This window comes from Pongo abelii, chromosome 13 (assembly GCF_028885655.2).
Source record: "Pongo abelii isolate AG06213 chromosome 13, NHGRI_mPonAbe1-v2.0_pri, whole genome shotgun sequence".
Classification (NCBI taxonomy): domain Eukaryota; kingdom Metazoa; phylum Chordata; class Mammalia; order Primates; family Hominidae; genus Pongo; species Pongo abelii.
The window spans coordinates 66,827,071-66,845,532 of record NC_071998.2 but is presented as its reverse complement, the minus strand read 5'-3'; the positions used below and the strand labels follow the sequence as shown (position 1 = coordinate 66,845,532).

Genomic DNA, 18,462 nt, shown 5'->3' with positions numbered 1-18,462 from the left:
TTTTAAGCTAAGAGCAAGTGGGAGGAAGCAGATACAGGAAAGCTCTCTGCCCTTCCTCTGTTTACCTAGTGGCAGGACACAGATTTACAAAGACAAAGGTGCCCTTCTTCCCTCTCTGCCTGGAAGGACAAAAGTTAACCACTGAAGACAACTTTAGCCCTCATCTGGCTGGAGATGGCACAAGAGGAATCTACATTAATAAGCTTTGCTAAGTGGACTTCATCTACCATTATTTTGCCTTCACACAACTTGCCACCTCTAGAGATTCAAAGTTCTTTTCCTCTGTCTTGTCCTTTCTTTAGAAATGTAGTGTGTTTTTTGTTTGTTTGTTTGAGACAGGGTCTTGCTCTGTCACCCAGGCTGGAGTGCAGTGGCATGATCATGGCTCACTGCAGGCTCAACCTCCTGGGCTCAAGGGATCCTCTGGCCTCAGCCTCCCAAAGTGCTGGGATTATAGCAGTGAGTCACTGTGCTGGTCCTTAATGTTCTTTATTGAAGTTTATATAAGCTAGAGGTCTGAGTCACCTCTTTGAGAATTATTCATTCCCTGGGCATCTCCCATATACATATAAAATATACATGATAATAAACATGTGTTTGCTCTTGCTTTGATAATCTGTTTTTTGTCACACAGGGTCCCTTCTAAGAACGCATTAGGGGTGAGGAAAAAAATCAGTTTTCTTTCTTTACACTGTAAACTTCATTAATGTGTTCTTATTGAGTAAATTTGTACTACATGAAGTAAATTTTGTGAGTTTGAACCACAAATACATTTGTGGTTATAAAATAACACTTGTTTTTATGGCATGGTGGTGTACACCTGCAGTTCCAGCTATGCAGGAGGCTGAGGCAGGCAGATGGCTTAATTCCAGGATTTCAAGGCTATAGTGTGCTATGAGCTTGCCTGCGAATAGCCACTGCACTCTAGCCTCGGCAACATAGCAAGATCCCATCTCTAAAATAAATATGTAAATACATAAATAAATAAAACATTATTTATTTTCTACATTGGGCTTTTATGTAGAATTTTACATGTCTGTTTTCCAAGGTAGAATTCTGAAGACACTTACACTCAGCCAGCTTATTTGGACTGTAGTCCGGTTATAATGAATTTTCTATAACAGACCAACAGGTAATCATCATCATAACAGCCAACAGAGAAGGCTTACTACACATTACACACTGATTTAGTTACTTCACATGCATTAAGTCTTAAATCTTTCAAATGCTTTATGAGGTGCTATGGTGATTATTCTTTTCTCACAGACAGGAAACTGGTGTAAGAGCCAGAGTCCCTCTTACCTACTACTAAGCTCTATCACCTCTCAGTAGAGCTTAATAGTTCTGGCTTGTTTATTGTACATCCCTTTCTTGGAAATATGATCACAGGAACTCTCCCTAGCTAGACATTTTTCTTTCCTCTTCTCTGTTTAGTCGATTCACACATGCCCCAAGGCTCCAGCTCAAGTCCCACCTCTCTGGAAGGCATTGTCAAGCATACCTGACTCACAGGGTTCCCTTGCTCTCTGGCCTACTGGTACCATTGTCTCATGCTAGGAAGCCTGTTTATACGAAGTCCAAAGAGTGAGTTAGAGGAATTGGTAAAGTTCCCAAGGGCTTCTGGGTAGAGAATGTAGAGGCAGGAGCTGAGGAGTGTGATAGGGAGAATCTGTGAACAATGGTTTAGTTTAGACTGATCCTAAGACAGGGGGAAGCACAACATGACTTTTAGTGTGATTTGATCAGATTGGCATTTGAAAGGTATTGCAGCACGAAAAAGCGGTAGAGAGAGACTAGTGTCAAATCTAAGGCTGAGAGAATAGAGTTGGCTACACCTGTGCAGGTAAGGGGTCACGGCTTGCATTCAGTGGGAGGAGGGGTAAAAATGGATTGGGAGAGACTTGGTAACTATTTAGGTGTGGAAGGTGTGAACCTTGATGTCAGACTCCAAGTCAGAAATTTTTAGATTAATTATTCAAAAACTAATAGACTCTACTTTTTAGAGCAGTTTTAGGTTGGCAGCTGCTGTTGCTGTATAGTTCTATGGGTTTTGATACATGCATAATGTCATATATTCATGAGGACAGTATCATACAGAATAGTTTCACTGCCCTAAAAATCCCCTGTGCTTCACATTCATCCCTCCCTCCGACCTCCAACTTCCCCAAACCCTGGTAACCACTGATCTGTTTACTGTCTCCATAGTTTTATTCAGAATGTAATATAATTGGAATCATGCGTTATGTAGCCTTTTCGGACTGGCTTCTTTCACTTAGTAATATGCAGTTAAGTTTCCTCTAGGTCTTTTTGTGGCTTGATAGCTCATTTCTTTTTTAGCACAGAATAGTATGGCATTATATGGATATACAACAGCTTGTTTATCCCACCTATTGAAGGACATCTCAGCTGCTTCCACGTTTTGGCAATTCTGAATAAAGCTGCTATAAACATCCATGTGAAACAAAATAAAAATAAAATAAAATAGAAATAAAACATCCATTCATCCATTCCATTTGCATTCAGTGGGAGTAGGGGTAAAAATGGATTGGGGTAAAAACAAATAGTTTTTTTTTTTTTAGAAACTGAGGTTTATTTTCCATCAACCATTTTTCCATGTTGCTTACGAGCCCGTGCAAGAACAGCTTAAGACCAGTCAGTGGTTGCTCCTACCCATTCAGTGGCCTGAGCAGTGGGAGCTGCAGACCAGTCTTCTGTGGCAGGCTGAGCGCTCCAGTCTTCAGTAGGGAACTGCTGAATAGGCACAGAGGGCACCTGCACGCCTTCAGACCAGTCTGCAACCTCAGGCTGAGTAGCAGTGAACTCAGGAGCTGGAGCAGTCCATTCACCCTGAAATTCCTCCTTGGTCACTGCCTTTTCAGCAGCAGCCTGCTCTTCTTTTTCAGTCTCTTCAGGATCTCTGTAGAAGTAGAGATCAGGCATGACCTCCCACGGGTGTTCATGGGAAATGGTGCCACGCATGCACAGAACTTCCCGAGCCAGCATCCACCACATCAAACCCACTGAGTGAGCTCCCTTGTTGTTGCATGCAATGGCAATGTCCACATAGCGCAGAGGAGAATCTGTGTTACACAGAGCAATGGTAGGTAGGTTAACATAAGATGCCTCCGTGAGAGGCTGGTGGTCAGCCCTGGGGTCAGTAACCACAAGAAGCCGTGGCTCCCAGAAGGCTGCCTGGATCTGATTAGTGAAGGTTCCAGGAGTGAAGCGGTCAGCAATTGGAGTGGCTCCAGTGGCAGCAGCAAACTTCAGCACAGCCCTCTGGCCAGTACTCCTGGAGGATACAACACTGACATCAGCAGGGTTTTCAATGGCAACAATAGCACGAGCTGCCAGCAGAAGCTTCTCCCAGGTCCTCTTCAGATTTATGATATAGATGCCATCACTTTTCCTTTTACAGATGTACTGTTCCATCTGGAAGTCAAGATTGGTGCCACCTAAATGGGTTCCTGTTGCAAGGAACTTAAGGACATCCTCCTCCTTCATTTGCAGGACATCAAGGGCTCCAGACATTGTGAACGTTTTCCTTCAAGTTACGACGGGAATCCAGAACAATGCCGTATGGACCCCTCTGTAGGTAGCGCGGAAAGCAAAAACAAATAGGTTTTTGTGTGGATAAAAGTTTTCACCTCATTTGATTAAATATAAGTGAGCACAATTTCTGGATAATATAGTAAAAGTATGTATAGTTTTATAAGAAACTGCCATATTATCTTCCAAGGGGCTGTACCATTTTGTATTCCCACCAACAATGAATGAAAGTTCCTGTTGCTCTACATGGTTGCCAGCATTTGGTGTTGTCAGTGTTCTGAATTTTGGCCATTCTAATTGGTATATAGTAGTATCTCATTGTTGTTTTAATTTGTATTTCCCTCACGATATATGATGTTGAACATCTTTTCATATGCTTATTCAGATCTTTTGCTCATTTTTTAATTGAGTTGCTTATTTTCTTATTGCTGAATTTTAAGAATTCTTCAGATTCATTTTTTATTGCTTACTTAGAGTAAGCCTTCTTTTCCCTCACAAGCTGCCAGTTCTACTTTCTCTTTAGTCTTATTTGTGATCCTTCTTTCTACAGAGACAACTTAAACCAGAGAAGTGGACTCTTTCCCTACAGGCAGATGAAAGGATGTGCAAGTGCAGTTCAGAGAGGGAAATAAAAAGCATGTTTTAGAATACTTCCTTGGTTAAAAGCAGTTAAGTTTGGCAAAGACACATAGACTCTCAACTCTAGATTTACTGAGAATGCTAGGTAGCATATTTTTGGAGTCAAATGAATAAGAAAAATTGTAAATCCTATAGCCTACAGAATCATTATTTGAATTATTTGAAGCATATTCTTTGGCCTCTGAAGCAAGGTGGAGGGGTCTGCTTTGATGAACAGATTGAGTACTTGATGGGAGTTCTTAGAAGTACAACTCTTGGAGGGTTTATTCTTCAGTCAGAGGGGAGGAGCCATTGAACGCTATTGAGCAGTGGTGGAAAATGATCAGAATTCTTCCTTCTTGGGAGGCCGAGGAAGGCGGATCACTTGAAGCCAGGAGTTCCAGAACAGCCTGGCCAACATGATGAAACCCTGTCTCTATTAAAAATGCAAAAATTAGCCGGGCGTGGTGGCATACACCTGTAGTCCCAGCTACTCGGGCGGCTGAGGCAGGAGAATCACTTGAGCCCGGGAGGTGGAGGTTGCAGTGAGCCGAGATCACGCCACCGCACTCCATCCTGGGTGACAGAGTGAGACTCTGGTTCAAAACAAAAACAAAAACAAAAAAATTCTTTCTTCTATATCCTATGCTGATTACACAGTAATTACCTATATGACTTGACATGTAACTGGTAGTTTTAAAGACTGGAGCCTGACTGCTCCATCTTAAATATTCTACAAGACTCTCCTTTTTTTTAAAAAAAATCTATTTATTTATGTGTTATTTATTGAGAAGGAATCTTGCTCTGTCACTCAGGCTGGAGTACAATGGAGCAATCTCGGCTCATAGCAACCTCCGCCTCCTGGGTTCAAGCGATTCTTCCGCCCCAGCCTCCCGAGTAGCTGGGATTACAGGCATTCACTGCCATGCCTGGCTAATTTTTGTATTTTTAGTAGAGATGGAGTTTTGCCATGTTGTCCAGGCTGGTATTGAACTCCTGGCCTCAGGTGATCCACCTGCCTCGGTCGCCCAAAGTGCTGGGATTACAGGCAAGAGCCACTGCGCCCGGCCTATTTATTTTTTTAGTGACCGTGTCTCGCTTTGTCATTAGGCTGGAGTGCAGTGGTTCAATCACAGCTCACTGCTGCCTCAAATTCTGGGGCTCAGGCGATCCTCACTCCTTAGTTTCCCAAGTAGCTGGGGCTATAGGCACGAGCCACCAACCACCTGGCTGAGACAGAGTCGTGCTCTGTTGCCCAGTATGGAGTACAGTGGCGTGATCTCCAGCTCACTGCAACTGCCGCCAGGTTCAAGCGACTCTCCTGCCTCGGCCTCCGGGGTATCTAGGACCACAGGTGAGCGCCACCACTCCCGGCTAATTTTTGTATTTTTTGTAGAGACGGGGTTTCACCATGTTGCCCAGGCTGGTCTCCAACTTCTGAGCTCAAGTGATCCACCGGCCTCAGCCTCCCAAAGTGCTGGGATTACAGGCATGAGCCACTGTGCCAGGCCCTGGCTGATTTTTAAAATTTTCTTTCTTACTTTCTCCTCTTCTTTTCTTTCCCCTTTCTTTTTTTTTTTTTTCTTGTTTCTTTTCTTTTCTTTCTTTTTTCTCTCTTTCTTACTTATTTTTATTTTAAAATTTTTTGTATAGACGGAAGTCTCCCTATTTTGCCCAGGCTGGTCTTAAACTCCTCAGCTCAAGGGATCCGCTCACCTCGGTCTCCCAGAGTGCTGGGATTACAGGCGTAAGCCACCATGCCCCGCCCATTTTTATACATTTAGGTTAATACTTTCCAACAAAGCTGATGAGAGAATTACATGAGACAGTGTGAAAAATACTTAGCATTTTCTCTATTCTTAAAACCACCCCTCCTCATTTACCTCCTATGATTCATTTAATTATTTTATCTCATTTAATTCTCATACCTTGCAACCTAGGGCTTAGTGGAGTAAGACCCAGGGATGATTTATCAAGTTCTCACCTCCAGGCTTTTCTTATTAGGTGTATCACTGCTGATGAAGTTAAAAATATACCATTCTTGCATATTGACTATTTTGAATTAAAAGCACTTGAAAAACAATAGATACAAAAAAATCATTCTGACCTCTTTTCTGTTTCTTAGCAGATTAAATTACCATATGAGAGACATCCTCCCTATATTAGAAGGAATGCAGCATGCTTATTAAGGATGGGAGTCAACAGTGAGAGAATCCTGTACACACCTTGCTAAAATTAACTCTTAAGCCTCTCCAGATAATTTAATTGCTTTTCACAACTTGCTATTACTACTCTTACTACGGGTATTACTATTATCGTTATTCTCATTATTCTTTGTTTAATTCCGTATAGATAAGTAACTGACCATAATTGCTTCTTTGGGTCCTTCTCTCCCTTCCCTTTCCTTCCCTTCCCTTCCCTTTCACTTTCCCTTCCCCTTTCCTTTCCCTTCCACTTTCCCTTCCCCTTTCCTTTCCCTTCCCTCCCTCCCTTCCTCTTCTCTAGTTCTTTTAAGGGGTGGGGGTGTCTCACTGTGTCGTCCAGTCTGGAGTGCAGTGGCGTTATCATAGCTCACTGCAGCCTCGACCTCCTGGGCTCAATCAATCCTCCCGCGTCGGCCTCTCAAACTACTGGGAATACAGGCGTGAGCCACCGAGCCTGGCCTAGAACATAAATTTAATATCAGGTAAATATTATCAGAGATGCATACATGTAAGGTAGAGACTACACGGTCTGCACAGAATTTTATACAAATGTATAGAGCAAAAAAGAAAAAAATTAAACTTCTTCTCTGGATTCCATTGATTAAAAATTTAAAAAATAAATAAAAAACTTCTTTGTCTTTGAGACGTAAAAGGATGCACCTTCTTATAACCTTGCACCCTGCATATCCTGTGAGTGAGCCCAGAACTACTTCCCTAGGAGCGTGCGTATTTACAGTTCCGAGGGTACGAAGGCCTCTATCTGCATTGCAGTAGAAGGACGGCCTGTTATCCGGCTTGTGAAATTGTCAAGAAGACAGCCTGGAGGGGACAGTCACCGCCCATCTCGGTAACCTTCCACTAGTCTCTGGGGTTAACAGCGTCACAGACAGGGACTTCTCCCGTGGAGCTTACATTCGAATATATTAATAACTCCAGAATGTGGTCAGTGGTCCGGGAGGAGGACGACCGCTTCCGGTAGGGCGGCCAGGAAAAGCCTCTGTGAAGAGGCGATCTTTGAGCTGAATTTTGGAGCTTTAATAAATACTTAAAGAGCGAACGGAACGAGCGATGCCTGACGTTCAATCCAGCGGTTGCCAAGGAGCTACAGAGCGTCTCGTTTTGGCTTCCGGATTGTTATGAACATAAGGAAGGAGAAAAAAAAACGGAATTGTTCGAGAATTGTGCTTTCGCGGCTCTTAGGTTGAAAACGGGGTTTCCACATTAGTTCCCATCGCCAGGGGCTGAAACTAAGCCCGGGATCCACACATTAGGCGCCTAGGGCGAGAGCCTGCGGCGGGACCTTGCGGCGGGAGCTGGGCGAGGCAGCGGCGGGGCGGGGCTATGATGGGGCGGGGCTACGGAAGCCGAGCGGGCTCGAGGCGTTCGGCTGAGGAAGAGAGCGCACGCTGGCGGCGCGGAGGCCGGCTCTGGGCTTCGGGCCGCCCCCTCCCGCCACCCCGCTCACACCCGGCACTTACTTCGGCTGTCTCCGCTGCCCTCCTGCGGAGACGCAGCTCCTCAGGCGCCGGGCGGCATTTGTTGGGTCGGTGGCGTCAGGGATTCGCAGTGGCGTGTGGTCTGCCTCGTCCGGCCCCTGGTGCGGCCCCGCGGCAGGCAGAGCTCGCGCTCCTGTCCCCCGGCTGGTCCCGGGTCTGGGCACCGCGTCGACGGCGGCTCCGCAGGACGCTCAGACCGGGCCGCAGCCCATGCCCCGAGCGGACTGCATTATGAGGCACCTGCCTTACTTCTGCCGGGGCCAAGTGGTGCGGGGCTTCGGCCGCGGCTCCAAGCAGCTGGGCATCCCCACAGGTGAGAGCAGGGCGGCCAGAGTCCCCTGGGCCGGGTCACGTGGGGAGCGGGGAGAGACGGCAGCCGGGGACTCGGGACCGGGTCATGGGGCCTCCGGACCGCGGGCAGAGAGCACACCCTTTCTCCTCCCGCATCCCCTTGTCTGTGGCGGAGGACCGTTGGTTAGGTTGAGGGAGCTGGTCCCTGCTTCTGGCTCCGAGCTCCGCGGGGACGGGGTTGAGGGGTGGTGAGGGCCGGAAGCCCGAGATGAATCGCAGGATCCCCCGTTCACGCCTCTGGCCAGCCTAAGGTACAGTTGGTCAAGCATGGCGCTTGTCTTGCCCATTGGAGACGTAACGTGGGCCAGATCGGCTGAACTCGCAAGCCGGGTCTAAGGTGGTTTTGTTTTTAATTTGTAATTATGTAGTGTCCAAATGATAACATAGGTAGTTGAATGAGAGTCAGCTAACCTTCTTGGTCTGTCTACATTAATTTCAATAATCGAGACCTGAGTGTAATTCATCCTTAGAAATACATGCAAGGGCTGCGTCTTGACTTGTTAAGTCAGACTTGAGCTTGTGTATTTCAAAAATAAGCTTTGGCCGGGCGTGGTGGCTCACTCCTGTAATCCTAGCACTTTGGGAGGCCGAGGTGGGCGGATCATCTGAGGTCCGGAGTTCGAGATCAGCCTGGCCAACATGGTAAAACCCGTCTCTGCTAAAAATACAAAAATTAGCCGGGCATGGTGGCGCGTGCCTGTCATCCCAGCTACTCGGGAGCCTGAGGCAGGAGAATCGCTTGAACCCAGCAGACGGAGGCTGCTGTGAGGCGAGATCGTGCCACTGCCCTCCAGCCTGGGCGACAGTGAGACACCGTCTCAAAAAAAAAAAAAAAAAAAGAAACTTTTCAAGTGATTCAGTACCTGGTTAGGAAAGAACAGATCTCAAAAACTCCATCTACTCTGGTACTTGTTTTTTGCCTCCTACTCAAAGAGTATGGATTTTTTTGGAGAGCTTTATATACTTACCTGGTACTTTATTCATAACCTATTCACATGAATAGGAGAGGGAAATCTGAGCCGGAAAGTGGAAGGATGGGATTGATACTTACAGGCAAAGTTGTAGGAGTCTTGTGAATGTAATGATTTACATTAGCCTTGCATGTGATTTTTACAAATGTTTATTATTATTATTTTGAGACAGAGTCTGGCTCTGCCACTCAGGCTGGAGTGCAGTGGTAGTGCGATCATAGGTTACTGCAGCCTCCATCTGCTGGGCTCAACTGACCCTCCTGCCTCAGCCTCTCTGGTAGCTTAGACTATAGGTGCAGGCCACCATCCCCAGCTAATTTTTTAATAGAGATAAGATCTTGCTATGTTACCCGAGCCAGTCTCAAACCCCAGAGCTCAACATGAGTCTCCTGCCTTGACCTCTCAAAGTCTTAGAATTACAGACATGAGCCACTGCACTCGGCTACAGGCATTTAATACAAAATTTGTAAGACTCAAAATATCTTCTTCTGTTGTTTAGCTAATTTTCCTGAGCAAGTGGTAGATAATCTTCCAGCTGATATATCCACTGGTATTTACTATGGTTGGGCCAGTGTTGGAAGTGGAGATGTCCATAAGATGGTGGTGAGCATAGGATGGAACCCATATTACAAGAATACGAAGAAGTCTATGGTAAGCATTATATTTTGCTCTGTAACTGAAAATGGTATGATGACTTAGAATAATATATTACAGTATTCGTTGCAGAAATAGCTTATCAGTGGTAATCACAACATAGTTCAAATACTGGAATTTTGGGCAATCTCTGCCTTTTAATTGGAGAGTTTAATTCATTTACATTTAAAGTAATTTCTGATAAGGAGGGACATCTACTGTTCTGCTATTTGTTTTTTATATGCCTTATAACTTTTATGTCCCTCATTTCCTCTATTACTGCCTTTTGTGGTAGTGTGCTTTTTGTTTTGTTTTGTTGTGACATTTTAATTCCTTTCTCATTGCTTTCTGTGTATTTCTATAGATACTGTCTTTGTGGTTACCATGGGGTTTATATTTAACATCCTGAAATTCTAAAAGTTTAATTTGAGTTTATACCAACTTAATTTCAATAGCATACAGAACTCACAAATTGCATTTTTTTTTTTTTTTTTTTTTTTTAAAGATGGGTCTCACTGTGTTGCCCAGACTGAAGTGCAGTAGCTGTTCACAGGCCAGGTTGTAGCACACTGTAGCTTCAAACTCATGGGCTCAAGTAATCCTCCTCCAGCCTCCAGAGAGCTGGGACTATAGGTGCATACCACTGCCTGCATCCGGCTCAGATTACATCCTTATACATTGTGCTACCCAATAACAAAGATTAATAATTGGTTTCCTTATGCATTTATTTTTAAAATTATGTAGAAAATAAAGAGTGGAGTTACAAACCAAAATTATAATACTGAGTTTGATAATTGCTGTCTGTGAAAGACTCACTTGACCAAAGATAAAAATGATTTAAAAGCCTGTTTCATAAAATTGAGCTTGCCACAATTAATGCACTTCATTCACCATTTACTTCATGCATCAATAACTTGGTCACCCTCTTAAGATAAAACAGGTTACTACATGGACGGTGGATGGAGGATGGTGCTTATTGATACAGTCCCACATTGGTGCTTTTCTCTTTCCTTTTTAAACCACCTGCGGGTATACTTTTCTGCCCTACTCTTTTTACAGGACCCCACAACTTCGGTGTTTTATCTGTTAGATTTGGCTGAATCTTTTGTCAGCTCAAATGTGTGGCAAAAACAAATTACAGTTAAGCTAAATTTTGTTCTGTGTGGAGTTAATAGAAGTGAAGTGTGTCGCTGCTGGAAAACTACAGAGCTAAATGCTGGCATAAGCAATAGTAATGACCCAGAAGTAGTTAACATTTTGCTCAGTATTTCAGTTATTTTTGAGTATGAATGATTTGAAAATTATTTTTTGGAGACAAGGAAAACAATCAAAAGATCACAAAATACCATTCTGTTGAATGAGGAAGGAAAAGAAGGGGAGGGGACAATAGCCCATAACTAATTTGTCTTTAGCTACTCAGATAACAAAAATGTTATTATACAGCCAGTTAAGGAATGCCTTTTGAGTGTTAGGAAAAATTGAATTTGAAACATAGGCATATCTTACCAGTGGAAAATTGAACTTTTGCTTGCCTTTGCCAGTAACACACATCTGTGAAGTGCCTGTGCCAGACCTTTGCCCTTTAAAAAAAAAAAAGCGTTATCTTATTGACCTTAAATAAGTTCTTAGTAACACATCTAGATCCACTTCCTTTGTTGGAACTGTGTATTGTTGTATTACAAATTTCTTTCATTGTGTGTGTGTGTGTGTGTGTGTGTGTGTGTTTTCTCAATGGTATGTTGAAGAACAGAGTTTTGTTTTGTTTTGTTTTTTCAGATAGGGTCTTGCTCTGTCACCCAGGCTGCAGTGCAGTGGTTCAATCTCAGCTCACTGCAGCTTCAACTTTCTGGGCTGAAGTGATCCTCCCATCACAGCCTCCTGAGTAGCTAGGACCACAGGCATGTGCCACCATGCTTGGCTATTTTTAAATTTTTTTATAGAGATGAGATTTCAGCATGTTACCCAGACTGGTCTCAAACTTTTGGGCTCAAGCAATCCTCCTGCCTCTGCCTCCCAAAGTGCCAGGATTACAGGCATGAGCATGGCACCCAGCTCACAGGTTCTTAATTTTAATACAATCCAGTTCAATTTTTTTTTTATAGTTAGTGCTTTATATAATGTTTCAGAAATCTTTGACTACTCCAAAGTCATGAAGATACTTGTCTGTGGTTTTTTTCTAAAAGTTTAATTGACTGACATATCTTCAAATTGACTTTTTTAGTATGGTATCTGGTAGGGATTTCAATTAATATTTTTTTCCATATGGATGTAGAATTGACCCAGCCTATTCATTGAAAATACCATCCTTTCACAACAGTGCTGTAGTGTCACCTGGGACATAAATCAAATGACCTTATATGTGTGTGAGTCCAAAAATTCACATACATACTTGGTTGGCTTGTCTTATCATAGGTCTTGATACCTAGTTGTATAAGCCCTCTAGTTTTGTTCTCAAGATTTTCTTGGATAATTTTGGTTTTTCCATATAAATTTTAGAATCACTTGTCAGTTTCTCCTATTTTAAAAAACCCGCTAGGATTTTGATTGGGGCAGCACTGAATTCGTAGATTACTTTGGGAAGTTTGCCATTTCTCTCAATAATGTCTTGTAATTGTCAGTGTCAGGGTCTTACATATTTTTTAAAATTATTTAAAAAATTTTTTTTGAGATGTAGTCTTGCCCTGTCGCCAAGGCTAGAGTGCTGGAGTGCAGTGGTGTGATCTTGGCTCACTGCAACCTCCGCCTCCTGGGTTTAAGCAATTCTGCCTCAGCCTCCTGAGTAGCTGGGACTATAGGCATGTGCCACCACGCCCAGCTAATTTTTGTGTTTTTAGTAGAGCACCGGGTTCCACCATGTTGGCCAAGCTGGTCTTGAACTCGACCTCAAGTGATCCTCCCGGTTCCACCTCCCAAAGTGCTGGGATTACAGGCATGAGCTACTGCACCCAACCAGTCTTAGATATCTTAGTTTCTTTTTTATTATTCAAATGTTTACTGAAAAGAAAGAATATATTGGTTCATAGCCCCAAAGCCATGGGGCACTTTATGTATCTTCTAACTCAAGCCGCCCCCCACCCATTACAGACGAGGAAACTGAGCCCTGCGGAAGCTAGTTATACAGTTAACCAAGTGTGGGAACCCAGACTTTTGACTCTAAGTCAGTGCTCTTAACTACGGTACTGCCCAGATGATTTAGCTGAACTAGATTCTGAGGCACTTTCTACCTCATGCAGCATTTTGCTTTAACGTGCTGTGTACCCTTTTGCCACTTCACTCCCTGATCAGGAAGCTGCATGGCTCTCCTGCCCCTTCAGTCCTCAGCTCTGCCAAACTCTGAAGTTGCCATACATGTTGTGTGTCAGAGGTGTGCAAATGCTGACTGACCTTAACAATTAGTTGTTTAGTAGTAACAACATTTAATACTTTGCTCATTCCCTCTTTGGCGTCCTGTTTTCTCACCTTGATGAGATACTTCCTTGGATACGTTTTGGTTTTTTTGTTATTGTTTGTTTGTTTGTTTTTAAGTAACAGCAAATCATGCCAGACACTGCCACCTCACTCAGTTATGTTTATAAGATCGGGGCACAAACAGGAGTGCTGGGAAAATTTAGGAAAAACTGCACTTAGGTTTTAACCTAAATCTTTAAAAGTTTAAGGAGTGTTGATTGTTTCATTTAAATTAACTCACCATAAACATGAAGATATATTTCAGATTTCAGTACACTGTAGTCTGATAGCACTCTTTGTAACATCTCTTGACTATAGGAAACACATATCATGCATACCTTCAAAGAGGACTTCTATGGGGAAATCCTCAATGTGGCCATTGTTGGCTACCTGAGACCAGAAAAGAACTTTGATTCTTTAGGTAAGTTCTTATTTTGATCTTCTTAAATATTACTACTGCTACCACAGGTACCTCTACCACTACTACCAGTAATAATGATGGCAGGACAGATAATATTTGAGCATTTAATATATGCCAGGCACCATTTTAAGTGCTTTACGTGAATTTATCTTCTTTCACCTGTGAGGGATTATTTTGCCTATTTCTCAGATGAGGAAATGGCATAGAGAGATTAAGTAACATTCTCAAAGTCACATAGTAAATAATGGAGTCTAGCTTTGAACCTAGCAGGCTGGCTGCTTCTCTCCAGCAGTATGAAGTTAATGAAATCTTTCAAAATGCGTGAAGTTTGAGATACAGTAAATCAGAGAACATTTGAAACAAATGTTATCAGGTATGTATTAGTGTAGTGTGATAGTTTTAACTCTGTTATAAAGTTTCTTTTACAAGTGTAAAAACCAACCAAAAAGAATAGTGAATGCTTTTTTCCTCCATTTGATATTTGCCGTGTACATTTATGCCTATGCCTTTCTCTTAAAGTATAAGATTAGGGCCATACCTTTTTTTGTTTGTTTGTTTGTTTGAGACGGAGTTTTGCTCTTTGTTACCCAGGCTGGAGTGCAGTGAAGCCCCCTCTCACTGCAACCTCCACCTCCCAGATTCAAGTGATTCTCCTGCCTCAGCCTCCCGAGTAGCTGGGATTACAGGCACCCACCATCACGCCCCGCTAATTTTTATAGTTTTAGTAGAGTCAGGTTTCACCATGCTGGCCAGGCTGGTCTCGAACTCCGGACTTCAGGTGATCTGCCCGCCTCAGCTTCCCAAAGTGCTGGGATTACAGGCGTGAGCCACTGCGCCCGGCCTAGGGACATATCTTTTGTGTACCATTGACTTAGGCCTGGAAGGAGTGATGGAACAAACATTTATTGGGTATCTACCCTGTGCAGAGATACTGCTAGCCTGTGAGTTTTTAGGATTGGCTAAACAGAGTAGTAGTAAAAAGTATGTTAATGGTTCTTCATCATTTTTACCTGGTATATTCTCTCTGCAGAGTCACTTATTTCAGCAATTCAAGGTGATATTGAAGAAGCTAAGAAACGACTAGAGTTACCAGAACATTTGAAAGTCAAAGAAGACAATTTCTTCCAGGTTTCTAAAAGCAAAATAATGAATGGCCACTGATGAAAAATTGCATTATGTATTCATTCACTGTTTTCTAGTGTTTCTGTGTTTATTACTGTCCAGCATCATCTTGGTTATATACTAAAAATCAAACACTTTACTACAGTTGTGAATTAGTTTAAACAGTACAATGTTGTTATCATATCATGCTTCATCTGTTAAATTAAGCCCATCATATCATAGCACTAAAAAGATTGAGTTAAAAATATGATTTAAAAAATATATATTGATTAAAATGTACCACTAGAAAGGTATTACATGTGTATAAGTATGGGTAAAAAGGCAAGTCACTAGTTTGAGATGAAAACTAAAATTTTCATGGTAAAATGCCAGCATGTATGTACTTGTGTAGTGTGTACTTATAAACAGAGAAGGCTTATAAAAGTAAATGCATTAAGGCCAAGTGCAGTGGCTCACACCAGTAATCCCAGCACTTTGGGAGGCCAAGGTGGGAGGATTGCTTGAGCTCGTGAGTTCAAGACCAGTCTGGGCAACATAGCGAGACCCCATCTCTATAAATTAAAAAAAAGGAAATGCATTAAATAGAAGGTTGATAGTTTATCATAAACCTGCAGGGAAGAAACTCAGACTTTCTATTTTTGATATTTTGTGCATTAATACATTACAAACATGAAGATGTTTGTAATGTTTTGTTTTAGTCATTTTCTTTGCAGTCACATCATTGTACCACCTTCATTATTATATAAGCTGCTTCAATTCTGAGTCCTCTGGACTTCCCCTGCCTATCTGTTTTTTGTTGTTGTTGAAGACAGTAAAATAAGTGTTTTCAAATCTATATGTCTCCTTTTTGTTGGATAATGTTTCTTCTTCTTAATGGTAAATATTCTTGTTCTTCAACATTTTTCTTTGGTTCTTTTTTCCTTTTTTAGGAAAAACAAAACAACAGACTTCATCCTTGGGTTTTCTCAAGATTTAAGTGAACACATTTACACGTATCAATTTCTTAAAGAACACAAAATGTTTCCTCCCTAGCAAAACTATTTAAGAGCCAATTAAACTATGAAATAGTTATAAAATTATTTTTAATATTTAAGGCCTTGAAATTATATTCCAAGGCAAATCTAAACAGATGTAGTTGTATATGCACGATGTAATTTAATGCTAAAGAGTACTTACAGCTTGAGGGAAAAGCATAAAGTTTTAGTTAAATAGCCTTCATACTGTGGATTTTTCCTCCTACTAACTAATATGTGGGAAATTAAGATTACAGATTGCTTTGGGCCCCCTCAAACAGTACATTGCATCGTTGTTCACTGTAGCAACAGATTTGGTGGTGATGGGGGGATAGAGGTAGAAGCAGATAGAAGGTAATTTTAAAGTTAATTTATTATGAATCATTTTCCCCTAATCTGCATAAATGAATTAGAACTGATTTTAATAAAAATATTTTGTATAAGAAGTACTCAGAAAAACATCTAAAGCTGTTGGAGAAGAGGGACTCATATAAATATAGTTGGATTGTGTTTTGCTTTTTATTTCTTTATAAAAATATGTCAAAAACAGTTTTTAATTTTAGAAATCTTATACTTGAAAGAAGCCTCAATTATCAGTGGCTTTATGAAGTAAAGTTAAAAACAAACATAGGAAATGTGAAAATATTTGTGTTTGTTTTGTCTGACTAGCTTGCTGCTAAATGCTCTCTTTAGGTGTGTGAAAGTTCTTTGATATGTTATTGTCCCTTTACATCTTGTTAAATAGCCATTGCTTTTGAGAATCAGATAGTGTGTTGTTTAGGGGTTAATTGTGTCTATATTTTTCAAAAACTTTTATATTATGTATTATAAGAAGTTACAGTAGTACCATTTTGATTAGTCTGAATGTTTTCAGGCCTTGAAATAAATTTTGACTAAGTGATATTTTTTCTTTCCCTGTGTCAGCTTGAATCTTACTTTATGTATTTCGAATTTGTTGGCTGATTGCTACTCTAAGTGTGTTAAGTTGCCTGAAGAGCAAGATATAGGTGGCAGGTGTAGTTCTACAACAAAGGGCCTTGCCTTCAGGATCCCCTGGGTTTTATGCCTGCAACACAGTGACTGAGGTTTATTAGGAGAGCATTCACAGGGCATCACTACTAAAGTCCACTTCCTGAGAGTAAGGGTTCCTGTTACATTTTGGAGATAGAAGAGCCGGAAGAGTATAGGTAGATCTGGGTTCCCTTGCATAACTCCTGCCCCAAAACAGAGTTCTGTAACCTTCTTGTCTTTTGCCACCAACCCCATAAGCAGCAACTTAGAACTCGCTTGCCTTTCTCTGTTGCATGCTGGTACTCTTTGAACACTCATCCCCAGAACTCTCATCTTCCTCAGCTATGGAGGCTTATAAACCTGCAGTTGGAGCTTACCATGAAACATGATTCTGATTGGGAGATGGAAGTGGAAGTCTGGTCTTCAGAGATGGAGCCAAGAAACAAACCTATTCTGCCAAAAAAGATGCCAGAAAAATTGTAAAATAAGCTCTACAGAGATGGCAGATCCAGGGTTATCAGATATAGAATTTGAAATGACTGTTTAATATGTGTAATGAAGTAAAAGAGTAACAAAAATGGTAAAATGGCAAGGTGTTGTATAAAAATTGGGCAGCTAGGTGCTGTGGCATGTGCCTATAATCCTAGCTATTTGGGAGGCTGAAGCAGGAGGATTACTTGAGGCCAGAAATTCAAGGCTGTAGTGTGCTGTTATGGGCACTTGTGACTAGCCACTGCACTCCAGCCTGGGCAACATCGTAAGATCCTGTCTCTATTAACATTTAAAGTAAAGTAAAAATTGGGTAGATAATGGAGAATTGTCCAAAATATATAGTTATAAAGAAAAATTGAAATTAAAAATTCAATGGATGGGTTAAATACATATTAAACAACAAGAGAATTGGTGAACTATGAGACTTAAGTCTGACTGTGCTGTCAGCTCCAAATTCACCATTGATACTCTGATGTCGCTGTGACTCTACATTTCTTTGACAATTGGCTTCCTTTTAGGTCAGGTCATAAATGGAATTTGAACCCCAGCTTGTCATTTCTCAGGCAGCTCAGTAAGTCCCTGGACCTACCCTGTGCTTATTTTTTGTTCCCACGTGTATATTTGAGATAGACATACTTGACTATTGACAGAATTTCCACTTAGCTTCCCTGACCAAGGGCCAAGTAGAAGCCAGAATAGTAAACCACAACAATGCTACATCTCCAGGAAAATTGGAGAGGTCATCATCAAAAATCCTGAAAGATTAGCTGGGTGTGGTGTTGTGGGCCTATGGTTCCAGCTATTCGGTAAACTGAGGTGGGAGAATTAGCTTGAGCTCCGGAGTTCGAGACTGCAGCATGCTCTAATCATGCCCATGAATAGCCACTGCACTCCAGTTTGGACAACAAAGGGAGACCCTGTCTCAAAAAAAAAAAAAAAAGCTGAAAGTTTGAGGATAGAGGCTGCTATTATATCTGTTTAGCCTGCACAGAAATTTGCTAAATCTTGGAGAATGACTGTTATCAGCTAATCAAGTGATGGTTTTAATTGCAGCTATTGTCTATGATATATAAAAGTATCAGCAAATGTCTAAGGACTGCTATAAAGAACATACTGAACACAATGCAATGGAGA

The 18,462-nt window shown here is 41.8% G+C and overlaps 3 protein-coding genes across 7 annotated transcripts in view; 1 reads left to right on the top strand and 2 right to left on the bottom strand.

Annotated features, from left to right (window-relative positions):
- The window catches only part of GCNT1 (glucosaminyl (N-acetyl) transferase 1), a 114,909-nt gene extending 106,805 nt beyond the window's left edge, over positions 1 to 8,104 (bottom strand). The window contains exons 1-2 of one of the 3 annotated variants that reach the window (XM_054520055.2): positions 7,850 to 8,104; positions 6,700 to 6,830 (exon numbers count right to left, since the gene is read on the bottom strand). The gene's annotated coding sequence lies outside the window, so the exon portion shown is untranslated. Of the gene's footprint in view, positions 1 to 6,699; positions 6,831 to 7,031; positions 7,707 to 7,849 lie in introns of those variants that run through there. The other 2 variants (XM_054520057.2, XM_054520064.2) reach the window with 2 other exon arrangements.
- LOC100452239 (small ribosomal subunit protein uS2-like) lies at positions 2,530 to 6,830 on the bottom strand. 2 transcript variants are annotated; one of them, XM_054520066.2, is made up of 2 exons: positions 6,700 to 6,830; positions 2,530 to 3,589 (listed from the first exon to the last, which is right to left on the bottom strand). In XM_054520066.2, the coding sequence occupies exon 2, from the start codon at positions 3,529 to 3,531 to the stop codon at positions 2,644 to 2,646; it is 888 nt and encodes a 295-aa protein (XP_054376041.1). In that variant the 5' UTR covers positions 3,532 to 3,589; positions 6,700 to 6,830; the 3' UTR covers positions 2,530 to 2,643. The 2 variants fall into 2 exon arrangements, with proteins under 2 accessions (XP_054376041.1, XP_054376042.1); XM_054520067.2 differs by lacking the exon at positions 6,700 to 6,830 and adding an exon at positions 6,096 to 6,177.
- RFK (riboflavin kinase) lies at positions 7,320 to 16,726 on the top strand. Of its 2 annotated transcripts, none has more exons than XM_054520068.1 (4): positions 7,320 to 7,571; positions 9,689 to 9,840; positions 13,588 to 13,690; positions 14,721 to 16,726. In XM_054520068.1, the coding sequence occupies exons 1-4, from the start codon at positions 7,508 to 7,510 to the stop codon at positions 14,849 to 14,851; spliced, it is 450 nt and encodes a 149-aa protein (XP_054376043.1). In that variant the 5' UTR covers positions 7,320 to 7,507; the 3' UTR covers positions 14,852 to 16,726. The 2 variants fall into 2 exon arrangements, with proteins under 2 accessions (XP_054376043.1, XP_002819922.1); XM_002819876.6 differs by lacking the exon at positions 7,320 to 7,571 and adding an exon at positions 7,742 to 8,180.
- The last annotated feature ends 1,736 nt before the right edge of the window (positions 16,727 to 18,462 follow it).

Bases quoted from the DNA above. Each gene is read 5' to 3' on its own strand.
- RFK (XM_002819876.6), top strand. From the start codon at position 8,078: ATGCCCCGAGCGGACTGCATTATGAGGCACCTGCCTTACTTCTGCCGG. The intron at 8,181-9,688 runs GTGAGAGCAGGG...TCTGTTGTTTAG, and splicing joins GCAGCTGGGCATCCCCACAG to CTAATTTTCCTGAGCAAGTG. The intron at 13,691-14,720 runs GTAAGTTCTTAT...TTCTCTCTGCAG, and splicing joins AAAGAACTTTGATTCTTTAG to AGTCACTTATTTCAGCAATT.
- LOC100452239 (XM_054520066.2), bottom strand. From the start codon at position 3,531: ATGTCTGGAGCCCTTGATGTCCTGCAAATGAAGGAGGAGGATGTCCTT.